Source organism: Lonchura striata, chromosome 10, assembly GCF_050655825.1.
Source record: "Lonchura striata isolate lonStrDom1 chromosome 10, ASM5065582v1, whole genome shotgun sequence".
Lineage (NCBI taxonomy): Eukaryota > Metazoa > Chordata > Aves > Passeriformes > Estrildidae > Lonchura > Lonchura striata.
The window spans coordinates 16,758,026-16,782,365 of NC_140712.1; the positions used below are offsets into that span (position 1 = coordinate 16,758,026).

The window sequence follows — 24,340 nt, forward strand, 5'->3', positions numbered from 1 at the left end:
TCCAGCCACTACTGCTGCCCAGCGCCAAAGCCAAAGAGGTGCAGAGCCACAGAGACATTTGTGTGCCATCATCTGGTCAAACTGTTCCAATCTGTCACCTCTGAAATTTATTCTGGTGCAGGATTTCTTCTGACAGAGGGCACAAAGACGCTATAGTCATGTTAATAAGGAACAAGTGCTGTCAGACAAAATATGGGAACAGACTGGAAGCAGAGGGGGTGGGTGAGGTGCACAACCCCATGCCCCATGCTCCAGACAGCAGCTCTGGTAAGGGAGCAACATTCACTTGTGCCCAACAAAACCCATTCACTCTCTTATGCCTGGTCCTGGGACACAGAGAATTACTGAATCTGAAGATAAACATCCAGGCCAGGAAAATAAATCCAGATAACACTCCCTTGTTTCAATACTCCATAAATAGAGGGAAATCCTAGAGCTGCCACCTTTGCTACCAGCTGTTCATCTGTCATTTAGTGCTGGCACTTCTATTCCTGTCTCAAATAGCTTTTGTCATTTTCCTTCCAAAAAAGCAGCATTAGTCAGCTTAGTGCCTCCTCTTTATCTGAATATGACACATATGAATGCAGGTCATGGGAGCACAGAGCTGTTACCAGAAGTATAGGAGGCTTCACTCAGTTTTTAAAGAAAAAGTTATCTACTGGTGGATGTTTCAGGCAAGGCAAGACAAGAAGAGTATTTTGTCTTAAAACACGCTAAATTCTCTGACCTCAATGTTGCTTAGAGGACGCGAGCCTTTTACATCTGCCAGGGTCCTAGAAATCTCATACACCATTATTTAAAATATTTACCTCATGCAAAAGATTTCATGAACTCTCAATCTAAATAAAAGGCATAAATAATTAATCTAACATAGTAGAGGTAAATGTAAAACACTTTCATTAGTGCTAAGCTTTGTGTAGGCCTTACAGAACAATCAGCAAAGCCAAAGTCACTGCTGCTTACCTGGGACTTTTTCTGAAAGAGCAACTAAAATCTTGAAGGTGTGAGTACTGTTTAAATCCATTAAAGGCATTTCCTCTCTTTTTTTAAGCCATAAATAGACTAGTTTGATTTTTATTTTTGAGACAACTACTCTCAGGTTAAAGAATTCAGTGCCATTTCACCCCATATTACATTTTCACTAGCCTGAGGAAGAAAATTTCAGACTAAAAGGGACTGAGCATATCACCCTGTTTTCTAAGATTGCTGTCTCTTTTTGAAGTAAACATAGAAGCCCCCATTGCTATCTGTAGAGTGGTGCTTGGAAGCTAAACTCTTTCCTTTTCACTCTTTAGATTTCATTTTTCCAAGCTGATTTCTGTTTTGCAGCAGCACAGCTCTCTGTTACAGGATGCATGCACAGTGTGAGAACACTCCCAAACAACCTCACACCTGCAAATGAGAAATCATGACTAACACTCACTGCCTCCAACATACGCCTGGTGTAACTCTTCCTCACAAAAATAACCAACCCTCCTGTGGGTGCTATTGTAGGTTATAAACCGCAGTTTACCCTCCTAACAAACAAAATTGGGTCATTTTCTGTAATGGGCTGCCAGGGACGAGACAACCTCGGCCGTGCCGTGTCTTGGCACGCCGCAGCGATTGCGATGCTTTGCCTACAAACACAGCTGGAGCGTCCAACAGCAGGTATCGATGGCTGAGACCTTCATGGTAAGGCCAGGGCAGAGAACCAAGAATCTGAGTGAGTGGCCAGCGGGAAGTGACTCGCAGGGCACGGACATCCCTGTCCAGGGACTCAGCTCTGGCACACGAGCGCAGGGAGGGTTCTCCTCTGTGATTTTTTTCCCGGGCACACTCCCTCGCTGGGCGGTTTCCTGTTTCCTTCGGGAGAGGAAGGAGGAGCGGAGGCAGCATCCCCTGGACAGCACCTCGTTCCCACGGACTGTGGAGGCGCCGCGGGATAACTCCGGCAGCGCAGGGCTCGCCGCAGGGGCAGCGCCAGCTCCGACTCCAGTGTGGGAGCCCGGAGCCCCCAGGGACACGGACACGGGGGGACACGGGGGGACACGGACACGATGGGGACACGGGGGGACACGGGGCCGACCGTCCCTGCAGAGCCGCGGGCGGCCGGGAGGCGGCGCCCTTGCCCAGCCGCTGCCCCGCGGCCCGGCCGGAGCCCGCGCGGCCGGAGCGACCCCCAAAGATCCTGCCCGTCCTCCGGTGGTCCTGCCCGTCCTCCGGTGGTCCTGCCCGTCCTGCACTGGTCCTGCCCGTCCTGCACTGGTCCTGCCCGTCCTGCACTGATCCTGCCCGTCCTGCACTGGTCCTGCCCGTCCTCCGGTGGTCCTGGCCATCCTGCACTGGCCCTGCCCATCCCGCACTGGTCCTGCCCGTCCTCCGGTAGTCCTGCCCGTCCTGCACATCCTCTGGTGGTCCTGCCCGTCCTCTGGTGCTCCTGGCCATCCTGCACTGGTCCTGCCTGTCCTGCACTGGCCCTGCCCATCCTCCAGTGGTCCTGCCCGTCCTGCACTGGTCCTGCCCGTCCTCCAGCGACCCTGCCCTTCTTCCAGCGACCCTGCCCATCCTCCAGCAGTGCTGCCCATCCTCCAGTGGTCCTGGCCATCCTTCACTGGTCCTGCCCATCCTCCACTGCTCCTGCCCGTCCTGCAAAGGTCCTGCCCATCTTTCACTGGTCCTGCCCATCCTCCAGCAGTGCTGACCATCCTCCAGCAGTCCTGGCCATCCTTCACTGGTCCTGCCAATCTTCCAGCGGTGCTGGCCATTCTCCAGGGGTTCTGGCCATTCTCCACTTATCCTGCCAATCCTCCACAGAACCTACCCATCCTCTGTGGAGCCTGCCCATCCTCTGTGGAGCCTGCCCATCCTCTATCTATCCTGACAATCCTTCACTGGTCCTGCCCATCCTCTGTCGATCCTGCCCATCCTTCACTGATCCTGCCCAGGCCCAGCTGTCTCTCAGCCCGAGTGCTGAGTGCAGTTCCTGGCACAGCACAGGACCCACCCCTACCAGGCTGCACCAGGAGTGCCCACCCCTCACCCGCCCCACCGTTCCTGTCAGCCAGCACCAGAAAGTGTTTGAGATACCTAACTCACATCTCCTCCTTGTGTATCTTCCAGTTCCTCTTTGGGCTTTATTGGCATTTTTCTTGGTTTAATCATTTGCTTCTGGAGCAGAGAGAAGGCCTCAGCCTGCTGGCCTTGAGACACTCCCACATTCCCGAGCAGCTGGAGCATCTTGTACAGCAAGAACAGCTTCACCTTGTGCTGGATCACCTTGAGGACACTGATGTGAATTTTGAGCAGGTTGGCATTTTGATTACAGCTGCAAAACCAAGAGAGATTCCAGGCCAAGCTAGGTCCAAACGTATCCACTAAAGTATATCTCTAGGGTTTAAGGAATACTTCACAGGACAAGTGTTTTTCTTGTGGCTTCTGGCCCAAGGTCTGACTTAGCAAACTTCTCCTGTGCTAACTCAAGAAAGAGCTGCTTCTGAACAGGCTGGAGGGTGTGTAAGAGTCCACAGTCCCAGGAAGGTTTTCCTTACTGTGCAACAGTCTTTCATAATCCATGTCCCACAGAGAACTTCTAGGATTCAGGCTATGTTCTGAAATAATTATAAATACAGTGAGCCTATTACACATAAACAACAAAGAATCCCAGAGAGTTTGTTTCCTCAAAATATATATGTGTACATAAGTACATTTATGGATGTTCTGCTGCAGCCCTGGCTACAGACCACTGCACCACTTGGACAAACACTAAATATTTCAACAGGTCATATCAAGAGATGTATGAGAAATAGATTTTAGGTAATAAAACACAATAATGCTTATATATACCTTTTCATTTAAAGTACTCTTTAATGCTCAGGAAAACTATCTTCATTATTCATAAAAACACTCAGATTGCATAATTTCCCTCCCCCCCAAAAAAACTTAACCCAATCACCAAAAGAAAATTTACTATTCTGTATTAATTTTCTAAAAAACATTTTAAAAGTTGTTCAAGTTGTTATTTTTGGTAAAGACATTTTTATACTTGATTAGGGAAGGAAACTTCTACATTCCCACTGAGCCATTTGCACTTTTGGTCCAGTCCCAGAGTCCAGCACAGATTCTATTTTTCCAACAGGTATAAATTTGGTTTAAAGGTTCTGTTTTGCTTTCTAGCTGTTCCTTGTCTCTGCCTGCTGATTAAAGCCATTACTCTGGTGTACCCAGGTGAAGCTATGGCTGCTCAAAGGCCACAGCAACTTCATCCTGTTGATAAAAGGTGCTGTAAGGGACAGCTGGGACTCTATGGAGCTTAAATTTTCTTCCAAAGCAGTGCCCCTATCCAGCTCTCCTTCCTCCAGGCTGAGCCCAAAGGTTCAATTTACACTCCAGGAATGGATCAATAAAGCAATTACATGCAACATAAGTAGGCTGGGACTTCACGATAAACACAAAAGAAAACTCTGATAATTAAAAGGGACAAGGAACCCAAAACTCAGCGGCATCCTGCCAAGAGTGTTTGAAATGGTGAATGTTTTAACGTAACAGCATACTGCTGAAGGCTGGAGGTCATGTCCTGGGATCCCTGGAATGTGCCTGAAGCTTTCCCTTCCATTTCCAAGCAAGAACAAATTTTTTTAGACTGTTTTTCTATTTCCTAGAGGGGCATCCCAGATCAGCATGTTTGAGAAGCTTCAGGATTGTTATTTATTTGATTCAAGATTAAAGTTACCAACTTCAGATAGTTGTGACTTAGGGTCCAGGGGATTTCTTGCCTGTTGTAATTGTATTACGTAAGTGTTCTATTAATATGTTGGAATTTCATGTATCAAAATGCACATTCATGGCTATAACTCATCCCTGGAATATAACAGTGCATTACTTAGTTTAGTCCTAGCAGTTATATTTTACAGATGGTCCATGCAGAGGAGGATGCTGCCATCCCACTGAACCAGGTCTGAGGCAAAGGGAAAGATCCAAAGGGCAGGTCTAAAGCATTCCTAATGGCACTGCTACAGTGGTGTCACTTGAAATGTAAGTGATGTTAAATCTTTTAGCAGATCTGCAAGTTCCAAGAACAAACTGCCATGAAAAACGTCATTTAGGATAAGCAAAACTATGGATCGGCGTCTTCTTAGTTTAAAGCAGCTCTTAAACTAATAAGGCCTAGAAACAAAAGGAGGAAATAAACGAAAGACCCACACAGAGGTACAGCAAACCAAGCCACCTATATTTGTCTTGAAGCCCAAGTGTAATGCAGAGGCGTGTGCTCCTTCCGCTGCTTCTGCTGATAAAGCAAGGCTCAGATCCAGCGGCTCCGCTGGATCCAGCCGATCCAGCCTCCTCCTCCTCCTCTCCCGGGCCAGCCCGGGCTGGCAGCAGGGCCCCCGCCCTGCCGGGGCTGCGGCAGCGCCTTCGCCCTCCGCCCTGCACCTGCTGCCCAGCACTCAGCATCCCCATCATCACCATCACCCCCATCATCACCATCACCATCACCCCCATCATCCCCATCCCCATCCCCATCATCCCCATTGCCCCGCCGAATGCAGTGCAGCCCGAACGCCGCTGGGTGCAGGGTCGGGGGCCGGGGCGATCCCCCAGGACACAACAGGGGCTACGGCTGGCCCGGGCCAGCGGGCACAGTCCAGACCAGCGGGCACAGCTCGGGCAGCGGGCACAGCTCAGATCAGCGGGGATGCTCCAGCCTCTGGAGCGACAAGCGCAGCCCCGTCCCACGCCGGGCGAGCGCAGCCCGCACACGGCTTTACTCCAGAAAGAGACGTGATGTGCTCCCAGCCCCGACCAAAACACCTTTACCCTTCCAGGAACCAGAAGGTAATTTAGAATTTACCTACTAATGGTGTACAGGTCTTCTTGGAGGTTCTTTCTTTTTAAGACAGCAGGTATGTTACCCATACACCTTCTGAATTAATTTGATTACTGCAGAAACTCATCTGTAAAACAGCGGAGTCAAAGGAGTGGGGCTCACTCTCCTGCCGCAAGGACAGCTCCTGCTTTTTAGTGTTGTACCAAAGCTATGAGACCCAAGTACAATCTCCTGCTTTGAAATTCACACCCATCTAACCTCAGTACTACCACTGGACTTGGAAAGCAACACAGACCCAGGAGAGAGTTTCTGTGCCTGACCTCATTCCCAACAGCAGAGTGCCCACCCTTACCCAGTGCTGGAGTACAAACAACTACATTGGACCTAAATTTCAGAGCTAAAATGTTTGGAGAGTTCCACATAGGACATACAGAAATTAGTTAAATGGGCTTAACTGAGATCATTAGTTTGCTTTCACAGGAATAGACCTGGGGAAGAAAGCCTTTTCCGAGTGAGAAAAATCAAGTTTTCCGGCTGAAGGAATAACCAGAGGAAACAAGTACATTGGGTCTCTGTTTCTATGTTTAGCACCATTTAGAAAAAGCAAATGCAATACAGAGTTCATCGATGTGTACAATGCTAAGCATAAATACAGGTTTGGGTATTTAGAGTTCCAGGGTCAGCACCCAAGCAGAGCTGGCACAAGTTACAGGAGTGACATGGAAGAACGAGGAACAAAACCGCAGCAGAGGCGACACAAGTACCAGGCCTCCCTGTGAGCACAAGTTAAATTTTAACAGTTACATAAACTTTAAAAGGATACATATCAGACTCCTTGGAAAACCACACCTTTGAAGCCGTAACAAATATTCTCCTCTGGCTTTTCCAAAGTACAAACACGAGACAACTACTGGTAGTAAACAGATGTACCACATCTTACCTTTCTGCAAACAAACTGTACATCACCTGTGGCTGCACTACATGAACAAAAATAGTCAATCACACAGGAAAAATGGACAGTGCATCCCCATCAACAATAAAATATTAGTGATTGCTCACACCTTTGGGAGACCCGTTGCATAATTTATCCAGGCACACAGAGCCAATTTTACAGTGACACCTTGATAGCTCTAAAATATGCATAACAAGTTCTTGTAAAGGCCCACATTATACATTTAAATTACAGCATGTTAGCAGTTTGCTGGAACAGGCTATTTTTTTAGCCCAAAATTAGTTTTTCATAACCTCACATCATCCCCTTTCATACAATTTAAAAATGAAAATATTTTTTTAAATTTTTAAAACATTTTTTTCTTTAAAATAATGAGGACCTGAAATTCACTGTCATGGATGAAACTTCATCTTCATTACTTTGCCACATTTTTTCAACTAATAGTTCCAAGGTTGACCAGCAGTGTTTTGAAATGCTTGAAACTTTGACACAAGCTTACAATACAAAGCAGCCCACTTATTAGCATTTCTTTTGTGCAGAGCATACATCAGAAAATTATAAAAAAATCAGAACTGATTTAAGAACTACTGGATGAGAATAGGGCTACAAGGATAATTATTTACGGGAACAAACAGGTAAATAAATTAAAAGAGAGGGAAGATCCATATCAGTGGATCAATGATAGGCCATTAACATTTTAATTAAGAACAAAACATCTGTGTTAGTTTAATGCAGATGAACTTCAAAAACCAAACCAGACAATGCAGATGCCAGAAGACTGAGGCCCCTCTGAGAATTAATTAAGCAGGAATTCAGGCAAATAAAAGATAGTTCAAGTGGAAATCCATGTTCAGTCAGGACATCGTGAACTGTTCCTGCAACTGCAGAGACCACAGGACATAAATGACCATGTTGAATTCATATTCAGGGTTCACATTAACAGAGGAATACTGGCAAAAAAGCAAATGAAAAGATGGGTCACAAAATGACTTCAGGAGTTGGAAAAGTAATGATCAAAAGTCAATTTATAGGGAAACAGTTAGAAATATCAGTTTGTTAAAGGGCAGCTACAGAGGGTCATGAGGAGAAGAAACATTGCAGGCTGAGGTTTCAGAACAACACAAAGTTCAATGTGGATACCAAAAAACCAGAGCCAATTAGGTAAAAATCCCCAAGTCACTACAGGGACAGGCTGACCCTTTCAACACTACCTTGAATACCTGTACCACACACAGCAGCTTGGTTTCCACAGGGCTACAGTCCCAGGAAGAACACACGTAGGAATGGAAGAAAATCATTGTGGATTTATGAAGCTACAACAAAGACATATAAAATCAGACAAGTATCTGAATATTTATTTAAAATACAGGAAGGAAGTGCTGAGCTTGAGGTGGTGATTAGGCAAAACCTGACAATTTTGGCTGGCAAAGTCACCAAAAGAACTGCTGAGGGCCCTGCTGCTTGGGACAGTTAAAAGTCACAACTAGACAACACTGATGCCCAGATCCAGAGTCTAAGGATCTGGGTGATGTGGACCAGGATGTGTGTCCTCATTTCACTGGAAGTGAAAATACAAGTTCTTCCCCTTTTGCAGTAATAGGGCCAAGGCAATAATCAAAGACAATGCACACTTGTAGCACTGAAAATTAACTGCAGGCCTGTTAGAAGAATTCATAACAACTATGTTCAAATATTTCTTCCAGGCAATGAATCATGATTTTTCATTACTTAGAACCAGCTGAACACCATTTAAACATAACCTCTTGCACATTTGATTTACATACCCAGCTTACTCTATCAAGTAGTGCTTTTACACTTCCCTTATGTATGAAAATTCTGCACCAAATAAGATTCCAAACTTGAGTAAGCTCTAATCCATGCATCCTTTATTCCATTACAATCACTGTGTTGCTCTCTAGCAACAGGACACAAACTGCAATCAATCGCAATCAATTTATACAACAATCTGAGGCTTACAGTACATTTAAGGCCTTTAAATTTGGAAAAATTAGACCTACCCTAGCAGTGTAACAATTTTTAAGTGTTTTGCATTTCTGATGCATAATCTGTGCGATTCCAGTGTCAAAGAATCAAATTACTTCTAAACTAAAAAGATCAGCTCAATGAAAATTTAGTTACATAATTCATCAAAACATAAATGTGTAAATTCTATTTTTTTTTTGTCCTGGAAACTTTATAAAACTTTAATAGCAAAATAATATAGGGATAAAAACATATTTTAACAAAATGTATTCAATCATATACAAACCAGAATTTTGCAGTTTATTGTAACTAGACTTAAATTAAAACTACCAATTAAGAATCTATGCACAATGTAAATTCAAATATGTACAGTACTTTTAAAAAGTCTACAGGAATGCTTTACAGAAGGAAATGTCTGTTATGGCTATTATTCAGACAATCTGAATATTAAAATGAGTTTTCTAGTAGTAAATTTACACATTTATTTTTAAACAAAAGCAGTTTTGTCCCTAGATCCTTTAAGAATATTCCAGTTATGTTTATACAACTAATGGAGAGGTCGTTACAGAGTTTAGCCCCATATAGTAGTTTGTTTATTTTCAGGTAAAAGTATATTTAAATAATTTACTTGGGAAGATCAGTAAGTTAACAAAAGAACACTAGAAGGGAGGAGGGGGAACTTCATCACAATAACTTTCCAGTTACAATACAGCTAGAAACTTCACAGAGAAAGTACTCCCTTAGATTGAACCCATGATTGTTCAGAACAAGCTGTAGCTCGTAACAGTTGTGTTCTCCACTCCGAGAACACAATGGGGAAAAAGTCTTTGTAGGACAGAATTATAAATGATCTGAAGTGAGACAGAGAAAACTGATCTTCGATTAATACAGCACTAGGTAAAAAGTGTCCCCATAAGCAGCTAGGATTCCCACTTCCTTCAGGGCAATGAAGCTAAAAATTGTTGGAATTACAGTAGTTGACCATATTTGTGTGCATTAGTAGAATCATTTCCAGATAGAAAAGACAAATTTCATCAGATGTTTGATTAGAACACCCTCAAGACAGGGTATTTCTTCATAGTATAAAGCTATTACAGCTATCCAGTTAAAGCATGTGCAAAACCAGGTAATTTCTTCCGTTCACAGTAACTGAGGTAAAATCAGGTAGGCTTCTTCAGGAGTTGGGAAGTTCATGAGATATGAACTGTTTTAGTCTCTCTAAGTACTGTGCATAAAGCTCTATGTCATTATGCCCAGCCCCTTCCACCCAGAGGGGCTCTACTGCTCGTGGACATCGCTCGTACATGGCCAGGCCATGGGAGAAATCGATCACCTCGTCTTCGGTACCGTGGATGACCAGCACTGGAGAGGTCACTTTAGAGATCTTGTCAATGCTGGGGGAAGGAAAAGAAAGACATAGCTCAGTTTGGGCCTTTCAGTTTCACATCATTAGAGAAAGCAAGCTTAACTGTTGACACACAACCCAGTTAGCACGGCATGTTTTTAAATGGCTGCAGACCACTGGAACTGTGCGCAAGTGAAATGGGACAGGGCTCATTCCCAAAACACACGTGTGAAAAAGGAGCTTGCACTGCCATCACCACCATCCCACCAGTGCTAACAACAAGTCTGAGTGGGCAGCATGCACATAAAGTTTGGCACCCAAAAATCCCCCACCAAAAGAGCTACTGTATCTACCACGTAAAGCACTGTGAGGCAAGTAAGATTCCATGGGACATTCTGCAAGCATGGACTCTTCTCACATGACACATTATCACCTTCCAATTTAACAGATTAGGAACTCATTAATGACATTCCAGTCATAAGATTTCATTAACACACACAAAAAAACCATCTTTGGCTCATGGAGCTTGAACCTATCTTAACCCAGACAGATTCAGCTAAAGGAAAACAATCTGTTTTATTGATTAAGTTCAAACAATGGAATAGAAAACTGTGGGAGAAGAGCATTACACAGGGATATTTAACTGCAAACCAGAGAAATCACATAGGATTTTCCTTTATGTAACCAGCCTCTTTGCCAGCTGTGACTGCAAAGTGGCTTTAGAGTAATATTTTTCCTTTTGTCCAGCTACCTTCAGCAGACCAATATAGCTTGAGACTACCTGTCACAGGAAAATGGGTTCTGAGGGAAGAGAAGAGTGACAGAGGCACCTTTCCACTGAAGAGGTCAGGCCAGAAAACCCCAATTATGAATCATCCTGGTAGCACAGGAACTTGTAAGCAGTGAACAGCAGCTTTCTCTGACTCTCCTCATGCAGGCCACAGCTTTTACCTCCAGCCAGCCATTTCATGCTGGTAATTACCAATGATTCCAAGTCTGTGCTAATGAACTCTCAGCTACCCACCTGCTCCACTTCCATCAACAAATGGAGGAATGGGGAGAAATGAGTGCTGGTACTACTCAATTTTATGAGAGGACAAATCTATTTCTTTATGGTAGCTAATAAAAGGTGTTTGGATTTTCCTGCTACTGAAAAACGAGAAGGCATGCAATTTTGGCATGACCATTGATTTTACAAAATGATCAAGACTGCTTAAAAATATTTTTAAAATACAGATGCCAGCATACCCTGACTTAAAAACAAGTTCATAAAAGTTTTATGAAAATTTAAAGTTAACTAATAAGATGTAAACTGAAGTGCTAAGCCTCACACAAACCTCAACATTCAGCAGTCTAGAGAACTGTCATTGGTACTCCAGTGAACAGCTGAGTATAAATACATTTCTGTCTCTGTCTCTATAGCTCTCAAAAAAACTCCAAGTTTCATGCCATTTAAGGTACTATTTAAAATTAAAATGCAGCTTTATTTCATTTTTCCTGTGTGGAATTTAACATGTGTGCGACTATGCTGAATAAAAAAAAAAATCCCAACATAAAAGAGGCATCAGAATAATGCAGATTTTGTTTTCCCCATAATTTTCCTCCCAAAATTAGTATCATAGCCAAATGTAAATACTTTACAACCAATATGCTGTATAAACTGAAGTTTTAAGCCCATGAGAGGTCTGGTGGAATAGATCTATCAGCTACATACAGCTACAGAGATGTTTATGCATAATTTTTGTGGCTATACACTAAGTTCTATTTTATTGTAGGAAACCCCTTTCACTTCAGTATTCATATAATAAAACATTTTTTTTCACATATATTCACAGACCATTAAGCCAGATACTATTTATATTTTACAGAAAATTGGAAGGTGTCCCATTGCCAAGTCAGCAACTCATAAAGCAGTATTTAAACTGCACATTAGCCTTACTTAGTATTCTCAGCCACACAGCTCTGCAGCTAGAAAAATCTACAGAAACCAAATTCTCATGGAGTCCCAACATAAAATGCACATAATAGCAACTCACTGTAGGTGCACACAGAACTATTTTGTTTCCCACTGAGAAGACAGACAGTTGAGCTGCACACATTCACAAAGAGCACTGCTGTTTATTTTCACTGCTCCCAGTACCAGGGAAGTCAGACTGACAGCAATGAACAGCTCAGTAGGGCAAGAACAAAATATTCAAGTGCTACAGCACATCTGCTGTCACTGTTCCCCTTCCCACTCTTCTTTTTAAAACTGTTATTTGATTTGGCTGGTAACAGCTAATCACTGTTACTTCTGTAATCAGAGCTAAGTTTAAGGCTTTGTTTTTTCCTCTCTTGCAGAAGCATTTGTAAATATTGGATTTCAGGTTTGAGGATGATGAACGAGCTAGAGTGTAAGAGCTTCAAATTCAGTCTGCACCTCCAACAAGTTAATTAATTAACTAATAATATGTTTGAAAGGATTCTAAACATGGGGACTGTGAGAGCCACTATACTTCATCACCATTCCTTCTAGCTGTTCTGGCATATGGATTTTTACGGCCTCCCACAGCTGCTAATTTTAATCTGTTGTAACCAAAATAAAACAAAGAAATGCAATGAACATTCCTTACTATACTTATCACAAGCATGAATTTCTGAAGTAAAGCTGAGTTTTGATCAAGACTTCAGTGAGTGTCTGTTTCATCTTCTCCCTTCCATGGACCACTAAGCTTTATACCTGTGCTTCCCCCTGCCCTGCTATAGAGAGACTGGCTTCCCCTTCTATAGTCTTCCATAACTCAAACTGGAACAAATGAGAAGTTCTGAAAGATTCCTAGAGCATCTGCTGTGCCCATGACCTCTACTATTCCCAAATAGTTGGGTACTCCAGGTCTGTTGCAATTGTTTTTCCTGTGAAAACTAGACTATAAAAGCAAATGTTTTATCTTAAAACCAGTTGTATATAGTTTTCTACAGCTTCTTAAAACAAGCTTAATATCTTCTAAAAAATGGGACAGCGACTTTGTTTTGGTCACAAAATCAGAATCCTAGAAGATCCAGCCCCCTCAGGGAGGAACAAATACAAGTCTCAGTATCTATTTACACCACCAGTCCCTTCTAAACACCTATAGAAATGGTGAGTACAGAAACCCCCTGTTACATACCTTGGGAAAGCATCAAAGCAATAGGTTTTCCTGGTGTCAGGAAAAGCCACCCGTAAGCCAGACATCAGGGGAGAATGGAGGATCACAGCTGCACACTCGTACCGAGATGCCAGGTCCACTGTAGGGACAGTACCAATGCTCTGACCATACAGGATAATGTTCTCAGGACTGACACCATACCTGCAGAGAAAAGAAAGATCCTTTTAAAACAAAAAAGCCAGGACACAACACATTTCACATCAATTTCACAACACAGATGCAGAAACCAAACCAAACCAACAAAAGTAGAGGGGCATAAAAACCAAAGCATCCCTCCTTATCCTTTGTGGGTCTTTAAAATCTGTCCCTAGGAGACACAAACTTACAAGTTTAAATTTTAAAACAGTCCAGCAAAGTAAACAACCCAAATATTACACTTAAGGCTTAAGAGAGCTATCCTCAAAGAAGGAATGGCAATTTGGTCATTAATCTTTACCTTTTTCTGGAACAGCTCTTGTCTTTCATTCCACAGCACAACAAATTATAAATGCTACTTCCCCCTATCAAGAGGCACTCTCAGGAATTTCAACTGGATGACAGCCCTTTCACTATTACACAAGACAGTTACTCCTCTGCCCACCTTTAATTCCAGTTGGAATTGCAGTTGGAATAAGAAGACAAAACTGCCTTGTTAGTGATAGTGAAGACAACAGGTCTGTTCATTTTTCCAGTTACTGATCAGTATAAAATATTCTTAATTTTTCTTCACCAGTTTAAAATAGGTTGATGTCTTCAGTTTAGCTTTTATATTTTTCAGATTCTCTGCTACCTGATATGCAACTCTGAAACTTCATATACAGTGTTAGTAAGTTCTCTTCACAGGGTAGTTAGAAAAAACAATCCCTTCCCAGCTAGGGAACCAAGGACAAGTGTTACCCAAAAAGCATAAAAAAATGCAAAGAGAAGGGGACAAGCCAGGGGGTTGAGACTTCATGACCAGGAGCTATAACTGGACAAGTGAACCCAATATGTAGATGAACCAAAACTTCTAAAAGTGTAAAAACTCATGACCAGTATTCATCTTGGATTCAACCTGGGTGTAGCCCTGGCCAGGCTCTTGTGCTGCCCAAGGTGTATCCTTTTAAGGCCTTTCAATAAATACCTATTTTGTCCATTTAGCTCTGTCTAGTCTCTGTTCCAGATCAGCCCTTCTAGGCATCAGGGTCAAGTTTCTTTTGTAACTATAAAAATACATCATTCCATAAAATGCAGAGTCCATAGTGAGTCCTGGATGGCTCCCCAATATTCCCATTCAGTCTATGAAACTGTCCCAGCCTGTGTGCTGCTTCCCAAAAAAAAGCTGAGAATGAGATTAATTCAGTTTTCATGTAATGTATACAAAATAGAAAGGAATTTGGAAGGGGCACAGAAGGAGGTGACAGTGGATAATGGAAGTGAAGAATACTTGGCCACCAGAACTTGTTAGGAAAGCTGCAAATCAAAGCTGTTACTCAGTTATAAAGTATTTACCCAGAAGATTTCTCTCTGTCAACTCTACCTCCCAATGCAAGCTGTATAATCAAATACTACACAAATTTCTAGTAGAAAATAATTTATGTAAAACATGTCTTTTTGACAGTCTACACCATCTACAGCAAACCCTGCAGTTCAGGCTATACCCCATCTACACCTGGAAGGTTTCAATTTCCTTATAAAGTTTCTTGCATGGTGTACAGCAGACCTGGAGAAGACTCGACTTTCAAGCAGCTAAATGATTTGGTATGTGCCAAAAGAGAAAATTAAAATGATAGAAGAAGAAAGACCAATTAATAATTAAAATTAAGAATAATCCAGTACTAATAGTGCAATTACAGGCTGTCGGGATTTCCTTGTTTCATGATGAAGTATAACTAGATTAGATTGCAGCCTCTGTGAAACCGAAATTTTCTTAATATTTTTACACTGCTGAACATAAGGGTGCTTTTGGCATCTACTGTTACATGAATAAGCAACTGTATAAAAATATCTCTCAGGAGTAAAATTTTATCCTGTTGGTAACCAAGCAGCAGCTGATGCTGGCAGTCTGTCACCACAGCCACAGGCTGATGTTTTTAAAGAGATGTTGTGCAGCTTTTTTAGCAGATTTCTTTTTCTCCCTTAGTGTTAGATATGGTCCAGCACACAGCAGGGCCTGGCTGACTCGGTTAACCGGACCTTGGAACAAAGTTTTGTCATCACAGACTTCATGCCAGCTGCTGGGTGGGGAGGGCTGGAGGTATGCACCCCAAAGGCACCACATGCATCCAGCCTATCTGCCAGCTGCTGCATCATAATAAAGACAAGCAGAAATTCATCATCATCAGGGATATACAAGAAAACAATAAGAACACAGGTCTGGAACATGATCCCCTACATGGCGTTTCAGCAGGCATGGAATGATATTAATGCTAGTAGGTTTTGCAATGCCATCCTGAACTGCAGTATCATGATAAATGTGAAGTTTCCTTTCTAAAAGATGATATATAAATATAAGCAGAATGTAGAAGCATATGTCTGAATGAGAATCACAGGATAACAGGACAGCATAGGGTGGCAAGAGAATTTGACACATCCATTTGCCTTAGTACGGCAATTTTCTCCAACACTGATCAGCTTTCGACTCACTCCTTTTGATGTTATTTTGTTTCTTAAAACATCTTTACAATGTAAGGGGAGAAACTTGCTGTTGTGGCAACAGGTATTCTAGAGAAAAACCTGTTTCATAGTATGCCAGGTAAAGTCAGATACAGTCTATAGCATCATTAAAAAAGCCCAGAGATATGTCTAAATTTAAAGTAGCCCTTCATCACTACAACTATTCAGTGTCCAACTCCACAGAAAGGAAATGTGACAACCTGGACAAAATGAAAAATTTTAAAAGGGTATTAGGGCACTGAGTTAGTACACTCTTAGCCTATCATTAGAGCAAATGCCATCTCTGCTTTATATTCCTACTGACTGATAACTAAAAGAATCTCTGGGGCTGTTTTATTTAAGGACAGTTCCCCTTCTCAAGACAGAAGAGTTACTGTAACAGATTTATCTTTTAAGCCCTTTACCATTAGGTCATCACTCAGCAAGCGAGACATTGAGCTTACCGCAAACATCAGCAGAAACAGCTACATGTAATATTTATTTATCCCGAGGCCAAAGGACACAGGACAGCTCATGAGCAAAGGCCATGAATAATTGAGCTGTGCAAGGTCCTCAGAGCTGAGGGCCAGGGCTTGGCTCCGTGATCCTGTGTTCTCACAAATACTACCCAGTGGTGACGCAGCAGCGCCGCTCAGCCCAGGTACAAACCCACCTGGGGGCTTGGTCTTTAAAACAACGTTCTCAAAGCAGAAGCTGGGTCTCTTCCTCACTCTCTGCAAACTTCCTTGTGTTAGATCCTTGCACAACAGGAGCAGTGATACAGAAAGTGAAAGAAAAGGGGGAAGAGCAGACATGGGAAGAAGGCAGCAATGAAAGGGAAACAGGGTGACACAGAAAAAGGGAAAGAATATGGTAGAAATAGGCAAAAACATACTCTGGAAAAAGAGGAATCCTGTTACAGTCTGCTCCCCTATTAAGGATTAAAGTCTTTCCATCAGCTAAACAGCAGCCCCTAAAAAGAACTTCCTTGAAACACACAAGCTTTGGTCTCTGTGGAAAGAGTTCCGTCCGATGGAGCAGGAGAGCCAAGGAAAATTTCTGGATATGCTTGGGCACTTCTCCTGTGGAGTCCCATCAGAGAGTTCTAAACAAGCAGAACAACACAGCAATGTGGAAACCAGCCTTCAGCAAAGCCAAAGCAGGAAACAACTCAGTTAGCATTGGCATATGCAAAACCCCTGCTCTGACAAAGGGGGAAAAAAGAGAAGAAAAAAGGGCAGGCATATTTTTTTTACCAAAGGGAACTCCATTACTGAGAACTGCAGCTACTGCTGTATAAATGATGCAAGCATTTCTGCTCCCTCTTACCCACAAACACAGGTGGCAAACTCAAAGTTCCAGTCTCAATAAACCAGAAGAACACGGTGTGGTTTACACACTCCATTTGTGTGTGCAGAAAAGACCCCAGCAAGCTCACAAGCAGTAAGCTCCCCATACCGAGACCTTCAGGCCTGGTCTAGCTAAGGCCCCAAAACATCCTACAGTTTATAATAACAGTAGTTTGGGGATTTTTTTTCTGTCCTGTGTTACTGCCTCAGTAAATACAAACGAGGTTTACCAGCAATTCTGTTCTCCCCATGCTAGCATGAACTACATGCACAGAAATGGTTATTAAGGATCCACACCCCAGACTCTTCTACTTATTCCAGAGTAACAAGAGACCTCAGTCATGCCAGCAGATCAGTGGGATACAGGAGACTGGGAATACTGCTGACAGAGAGCATAGCAAAGGAGGATGAGACACGACTTCTAGCTGTCCTGCTTGGCTGTATGGCTCTGGCTGGGGCCATGGCCTTCCTCACTTTCCTCATACAACAGCAATGATGGCACCAACTGCCATGCAAAGTACCCCAGACTTTCTGGATGACAGCACTATGTGCAAACCATGTATTACCTCAAAGCATCTTTAATTATGAGCCTATGATACTGAATCCCTGCTCCCCCCAGGGCTCCAGCTTTGAGCCATAGAGCTGGAAAGTTTACCATTGCTATTTTTACTCTCTCCTTGCTCAGTGGAGAGGGCCAGTGGAATGCTGCTGCAGGGACTCTGGACATGTCACAGCTGAAGCCCTGCAATGTTCACAGCCAAAGCTGCCAGTCCTCAAAAGTGCCAAATACATATTCATTAACGAGGCCAGTCCTTTTGCCAGGCTTACTGAATCCATGAAGTCACCTTTTATTTTCAGTTTGAATTTTTATGGTATTTGCTGTCCCATTACCCCTTACCTGACCAGGAAAGCATAGAGAGCAGACTGTATACAACAACAGCAATAAATCAGTTTTCAGAAACTGTCTATGCATTTGGCACAAACTTTGTCTTTGATGGCACAAACCCCACTCCATAATGCTGCTGAGACTTAGTGTTTAACTGCTGCTAAACTAAGGCAGGGACTGATGGGCGAGTTCTTCCTTACAACACATGAAGTGCATAAATTTACAAGGCCAGGAAAATGAGGTAACCAGCTCCTGCATTCTCACAAGGGGACTGAGTCCGAAGCTGGGCACTCCCTTCTCCAGCAAACACCAATTAAATAAATCGTTTTCAAGATACAAAGAAAATCCAGCATACATCAGGAATAACACAAATCACGCCCCAATTTGGAGGAAATAGTGACTTCTAGAAGTCATCCTTACTAGAACATACATGTACTGAACCTATTCAAATCTGGTTCTTTCTGTTTGCATAAACCCATTTGTCACAAAATACTATTTATCATATTTTCAAAATGCATTATCTCTAAGTTTCATAATCCAGAGAAATTTAGATCACTTGTTAAGTACCACAGATAGGTATTTTCTAGCATCATTATACATTTCCATAAGATATCCACACATATTTTCAGAAATAAGTTGCTATTTAATCCTGTATGAATCTATAAATCTAATTTTGGGGGTAGAAAGACAAACAAAAATGCTCAATTAAGTAAGTCACACAGCACATTGCATATATTGAGTATGATTTTATGTTGTGTGACCTTCACATTAAAATAAATCAACACTAGCAATGTAGTCAATAATGATTATTGCAAGAAATTTAATATCAGAACAAAACACTGCATTTTGCAAGTACCATTCAGCAAGTACCACTCCAGCATGTCAGCCAAAATATGAGAGAAATTACAGCAGATTTTCAGTCTAAATGCCAACATGAATTTGAGAGAAGGCATTAGATTAAGGATTTTTTGAGTTAACCGTAAGAACTGTCAAATGAGAAAAATCAGATTTCGAGATTCACAGGAAACCCTGGCACTCAAAAACCATCTCTATGCCAGTTTCTCCAGTTTCCTTGAATTCACACAAACATAGGTCTAAAATTCTTCACTGTTTTACTGACACTGACTCTTTAAATCATGAGATTTCCTCCTTCTCTTCCTTATTCCTCTCCAGGCCTACAAGTACTCTGCAATTCAAGTTATGGTGTACCACACTCTATTTCACTCACATTTTCATGGAGCTAGGAGCCAAAACCAGGTTGTACTCTGGCTTAAGAAGCTGCGAAAGACAGAGACCAATTTTTCTGGCTTATGTCCCAGCACACTGTCACAGGAGCAGACAAGTAATTCCACAAATGTGTTTACTCTCAAAATAATTTAAATGGCTGACAGAGAAATTTAATCAAGGACTCCACCACAGTTTTATATCACTATTACTTTTACTACCACACCAGAGTCATTTGATTATCATGGAGAAACCCCAGTGCTAACCAATATAAGCTGACAGTAATACAGAATGAATCTACGACTCTTGAAAATGCCCTCTTACAGACAGTTTTGGAAATTATTAGCAAATATCACACTCCTACTTGGCTTGCTGGGTTCTGTGACTGCAGCAATAATCAAGTGATGTACCAGCTCCTGTTTTCATATCAATAATAAACAGAAGCAAGTTCTAGGCATTTCTAAGGATGACCATTTGCCCTGCAGTAACTTAATTATAGCAAAGCATGAAATCACTGTAACTGGTTCTTGATTACTGTCCTGTGACAATCAGTGATCTGTTATCAAACACTGGGAACTGTGCTCACAGTTCAACCAAGTCCTGACAAGGATATTGAGTATCACTGCAGAGCTCCAGCATCCATGACAAAAGCTGGCATCTACACACTGCTGATTAGTGAAGCCACTGCAAGTCTTCCCTGAACAGCCAGGGTAGGTAAAAGTAAATGGTATTTCATGGCATTCTCTAGTACAAACTGTAATGAGATTACATTTTAAATTAACTGAATTATGCTAATCTGCACTGAGTGGCTTCAGGGTGACAGTTGGATGACTTTTTAAAAGTTCAAATAATACTAGTCTGTCTAAAGATTGTTCATTTTTGAAATACAGCCTTAAGTCACCTTTTGTTCACCTGCCTCAAATATAGGCTCCTGAAGTTGTCATGTTTCACACCTTCTCTGACTAAAGTAAAACTTGCTTCCTCAGGACTCAGAGCAAGCCAAGTGCTCTTGAACAGTAAATCCACACCTCTCCTTTCCCCCCCCCAGCTTCACCATTACCAGGAAGTTCCTTTTCCCTCAGGCAAAAAATAGGCAGTCTGTGTTTGCAGATCTATTTATATTTTTAAGGAACTAAAAAGTAAACCCACCTTTGTTTTCTCTTTTTACTGAGGACTCAACTGTATTTATAATGTAACTTTTCTCCAGCACAATAACCCAGGATACTGATTTTGGTGTTTGGTTTATGATAGTCCATGTCTACCACATGAACTAGAAATTTTATGTATAAACAACAAACACATTTTGAACAGTTGCTTCTGCCTGACTGGGGGTTTGTTGGGTTTTTGGTTTGTTGTTTTGTTTTTTTGGTTTTTTTTGTTGGTTGGTTGGTTTTTCACTTCCCTAGACAGCAGGGAAGCAGGAAATAAGAGTTTTCATTAAATGTGCACTGAAATTTAAGCAGGAACTTGTGCCACAGGCATGTGATGTAATAGAGTAACTTAGCCCCTCTAAGCATCAATTTTTTCATACTGAGTGAAAGCAAGAAGGCCACTGACAAGCAAAAAGGACTCTTGTAAAACATCCAAGAAAAAACAAGCAATGATGTGTCTCATGCATCTTTGAACTCCTACCTTCACCATTCCACTGCTTTATGGCAAAAGGAGAATAACACTCCAAACTCAGTGCACACTTATGCAATGAGAGGGAGTGAGAACCTTCCTAAATTAATTCCTAAATAACAACTTCTAAATGTTGGGGCTTGTTTTATTTCTCTAATCAGATGGATAAATAAAAATCAAATCCACTGTAAGTTTAAATACAAGAAGCTAATGGAAATAAGACCTAAACACATGGATATATTCAAATATAATTCCCACTGCCCCCCACTTCCTTTGCTTTAGTACCCTTAAAAATCAGCTGGAGTTATGCAGACAGCACAGGCACAAGATTATAGTTTTGAATTTAAACAAACATGGGAACTCTCTACTCATCAGTTTCCTGCTTCTTCCAAAATGCTTTCTTAGACCAATCTTGATTCACACCATTTAGTCCCATGACACAACAGGCAGATGCCATATAAAATGAATTTTTTACTCCAGTTATTTCAAAAAGAGCACTGGACTTAACTTTAATGAATTATTTTGCATTTAATTAAGATGCTCTGTAGCAAATAAACCTGGAATACAGAAGACTGGAAACTTTTGCTGGCTACTGAGCACTACCTTTATGACCACAGCATAAATAATTCACAAATAATCAGTCAGCTCCTTCTAGTATATACTCTTTACTGCAAGCAGTGTACAAAACCTATACAATCGTTCTCTGAGGTACATTTAAATAAAATGAGACAGCAGAAAAAAAATCAGTTATTTTCACAGAGCAGCTCAGTCTATAGTATCTTCTTAAGTTATCCATTATCTTCACCCCCAGTGTCCATCTCATCTCTCTCCTGCTGGAGTGTTTTCACTGTAACTGCAGACATAACCTATGCTCTAATACAGCAGAGCTAAGATGACTACTCCCCATAACTCCTGATGTGACATTAAAACTTCAACCAGCTTTTTAGTGTTGCAAAAACGCTGCGCTTTTGGGCATCCTACACTCCAAACCTGAAAAATAAGGAAAACTACTCCCTGTAATTGTGTGCCTAGTTGGGGGGTTAGGGTAGTTATGAAAAACAAGAAAGATTTTAGGATCTCCACATACATTGACACATTATCTTTAAATGTAAATAGTTCAGTTAAAACAAATATGTGTCAACTAACATAGAAATTGATTGCCTAGGAGACACTAAGCAAACCTGACTGCAAATGCTAATACTGGCTATGCATTCGCACAATTTTTGTGCTTTCATAGCTGTTTCTTCGATTTCAGCTACTTCCAAACTGGAGAGCCTTGCCTTATTCCTGAGGCTGAAATTTCACAGTGAGCCAATGCATTTTGGCTCACCTCCCAAGCCCATCACATAACCCTCCTCACCAGCCTTGGCTCAGCACTGGGAAACTGAGGGTTTACAAGCCTGGAGGAAACAATCTTACAGCTCTTCCACAGTTCTCAAATCATTCTTGTTCAGGAGCACTGTCTTCCTCTGCTGGTATTTCCCTGTTTATTGAAGCCCCTCTGACACCTGTCTCGAGCACTGCTCTTGCCAGGACTCTCTGCATCAAGCACCAACTCCGTGATGTATTTCCCTTACCCTACGCACCTGAAGCACCACGCTGAGGTGAGGCCACCCTGCTGCGGCAATTAGTGCCATGAGCTGCACCTAGGCAAGGCTTAAGCCTCTGACTCATGAGCTGGGATTATTCCTGGGAGGAGCACAGTGGCTTTTGACCAGAGCTGCTGCCTGTTCCACCCATCTCCGACATTTCTCCCCTTCCAGCATCTCCAGCCAACTGCTCCAGTGCATACACCAGGACAGGCAAGACAAAAAGAAATGGCTCCAGTCGAGTTTCCTTTCAATGCATCAGGCTGTAGTATCTGAAAATAGGTATCACTGTATAAGCACAGACTAAACCCAGACTGTAATGGATCAAACTGCAAAGCTCACCAAAAATGTCTCACCAGAAGGTTTGCACAGCTGGTTAGTCAAACACACTGTAATTTCATAAAAAATTATATTCCTGACCTAAGAATCTTAAACTAGAAGTATATCTGTAAATTTGACTGCAGGCAGTTAGCTGCTTGGATGCTATAGCAGCATTAAATGGTTTTCTCACACTGAAATTAATATTTCTGAGAGTAATATTTGGAAGATTAGGTGAAAAAAAATTCAAAGCAGAGCACTCGGAAACTGATACCTATAGAACTTGGCCCCTGAAGTGCTCAGGGTAATGAATCCCACCACTCTTTGAATTCAAAATACTTTCTTTCATGTAGGGGGATTCTGCTTTGTGGTTTGTCTGTTGTTTGTGCTTTTTTCCTTTCTTGCCTTCCTTTTGCATGCTCTTTTATCTATTTACTGTTTATGCTTCCATCTCTAAGTAAAAGCTATTTAATATACAGGTTTTACTAAGATCTTCACATTCTCAAATATTAGCAGCATTAAATTACTTGGTTTTGCTATGATTATTTGATATAGCTGACAAGCCATTAAATGTGAAATATGTGGCACTGATACAGCATTTTTCTTACATCACTTACAGACAACTGGAGCTGTATTGAAAACACAAGCTGGTAAAACTAAAAAAGATCCAAGTGTTACCTCCATAGTGCTGACAGAGGAGAACAAAGAAAAAATTGAACTGTCTACACAAACAGCAGGTGCTCATATCCAAAATCCTATTACAGCCGACATTTTCACACTGTTCTTCAAAGACCCCTGCAAATCTGAATGCTGTCTCCCACAGAGCACCAGAGCTGGAGTCCAAGAGGATTACACAGGAACTGGAATGGATAAGGCTTGCAGGAATGCAAGCAGACAAGCTGGATGCAGCATTTCTTCCATGCAGAAGCATTAGTGCAGCTCAGGCAGTGATCTGAGTCTCCAACAGAAAAGAGACAACAGAGCAGAAAGGCAGGATGGAGAACAAGAATGGCAGAGAGGTCTTGCTACAAAAGTGACCCATGACAGCAAACTGGTCCAATGTTCCTAAAAAGAATCAACAGCAGATGAAGGCATCTGTCCCCAGAACACAAGTCTTTTAGCAGCCAGCACTGTAGGAAGATGACTCAGCTGGCAGTAGGATTTCTCTCTCCTTTATAGACTCACACTAATATGCTCAAGCACTGCAGAAGAACCAAGTTATTAGGTAAGAATGAGCTCCTCTCAAAGAAATGCAGTACCTCAAACGCTGAAGGGCTCTGTAGAGAAGCCCAGTGCAGAAGTGTCATGGTTTGTGTTATCCAGGAGGCCAGACATCCTGCTTGGATAGTCCCCCTTCCATTCCTTGGAAACATTTTGTGTTTCTCTACTACTCTAACCATTTCCACAGACTTGAAGAAAGACAGTATTTTCTTTTGATTTAAGAATCAAAACAATAGGCTCTTCCTCTGC

At 42.1% G+C, this 24,340-nt stretch overlaps 1 protein-coding gene and 1 pseudogene across 2 annotated transcripts in view; both read right to left on the reverse strand.

The window, feature by feature from the left end:
- Positions 1–5,309, reverse strand: part of LOC144246952 (uncharacterized) — a 50,261-nt pseudogene extending 44,952 nt beyond the window's left edge. The window contains exon 1 of the transcript XR_014957541.1: positions 3,079–5,309. The product of XR_014957541.1 is annotated as an uncharacterized LOC144246952 (transcript). The remainder of the gene's footprint in view (positions 1–3,078) is intronic.
- Positions 5,310–6,370: 1,061 nt separating this feature from the next.
- ABHD17C (abhydrolase domain containing 17C, depalmitoylase) overlaps positions 6,371–24,340 on the reverse strand; it is a 31,898-nt gene continuing 13,928 nt past the window's right edge. The window contains exons 2-3 of the mRNA XM_021537590.3: positions 13,233–13,412; positions 6,371–10,135 (exon numbers count right to left, since the gene is read on the reverse strand). Coding sequence (XP_021393265.1) covers positions 9,916–10,135; positions 13,233–13,412 — 400 coding nt within the window. The 3' untranslated portion in view covers positions 6,371–9,915. The remainder of the gene's footprint in view (positions 10,136–13,232; positions 13,413–24,340) is intronic.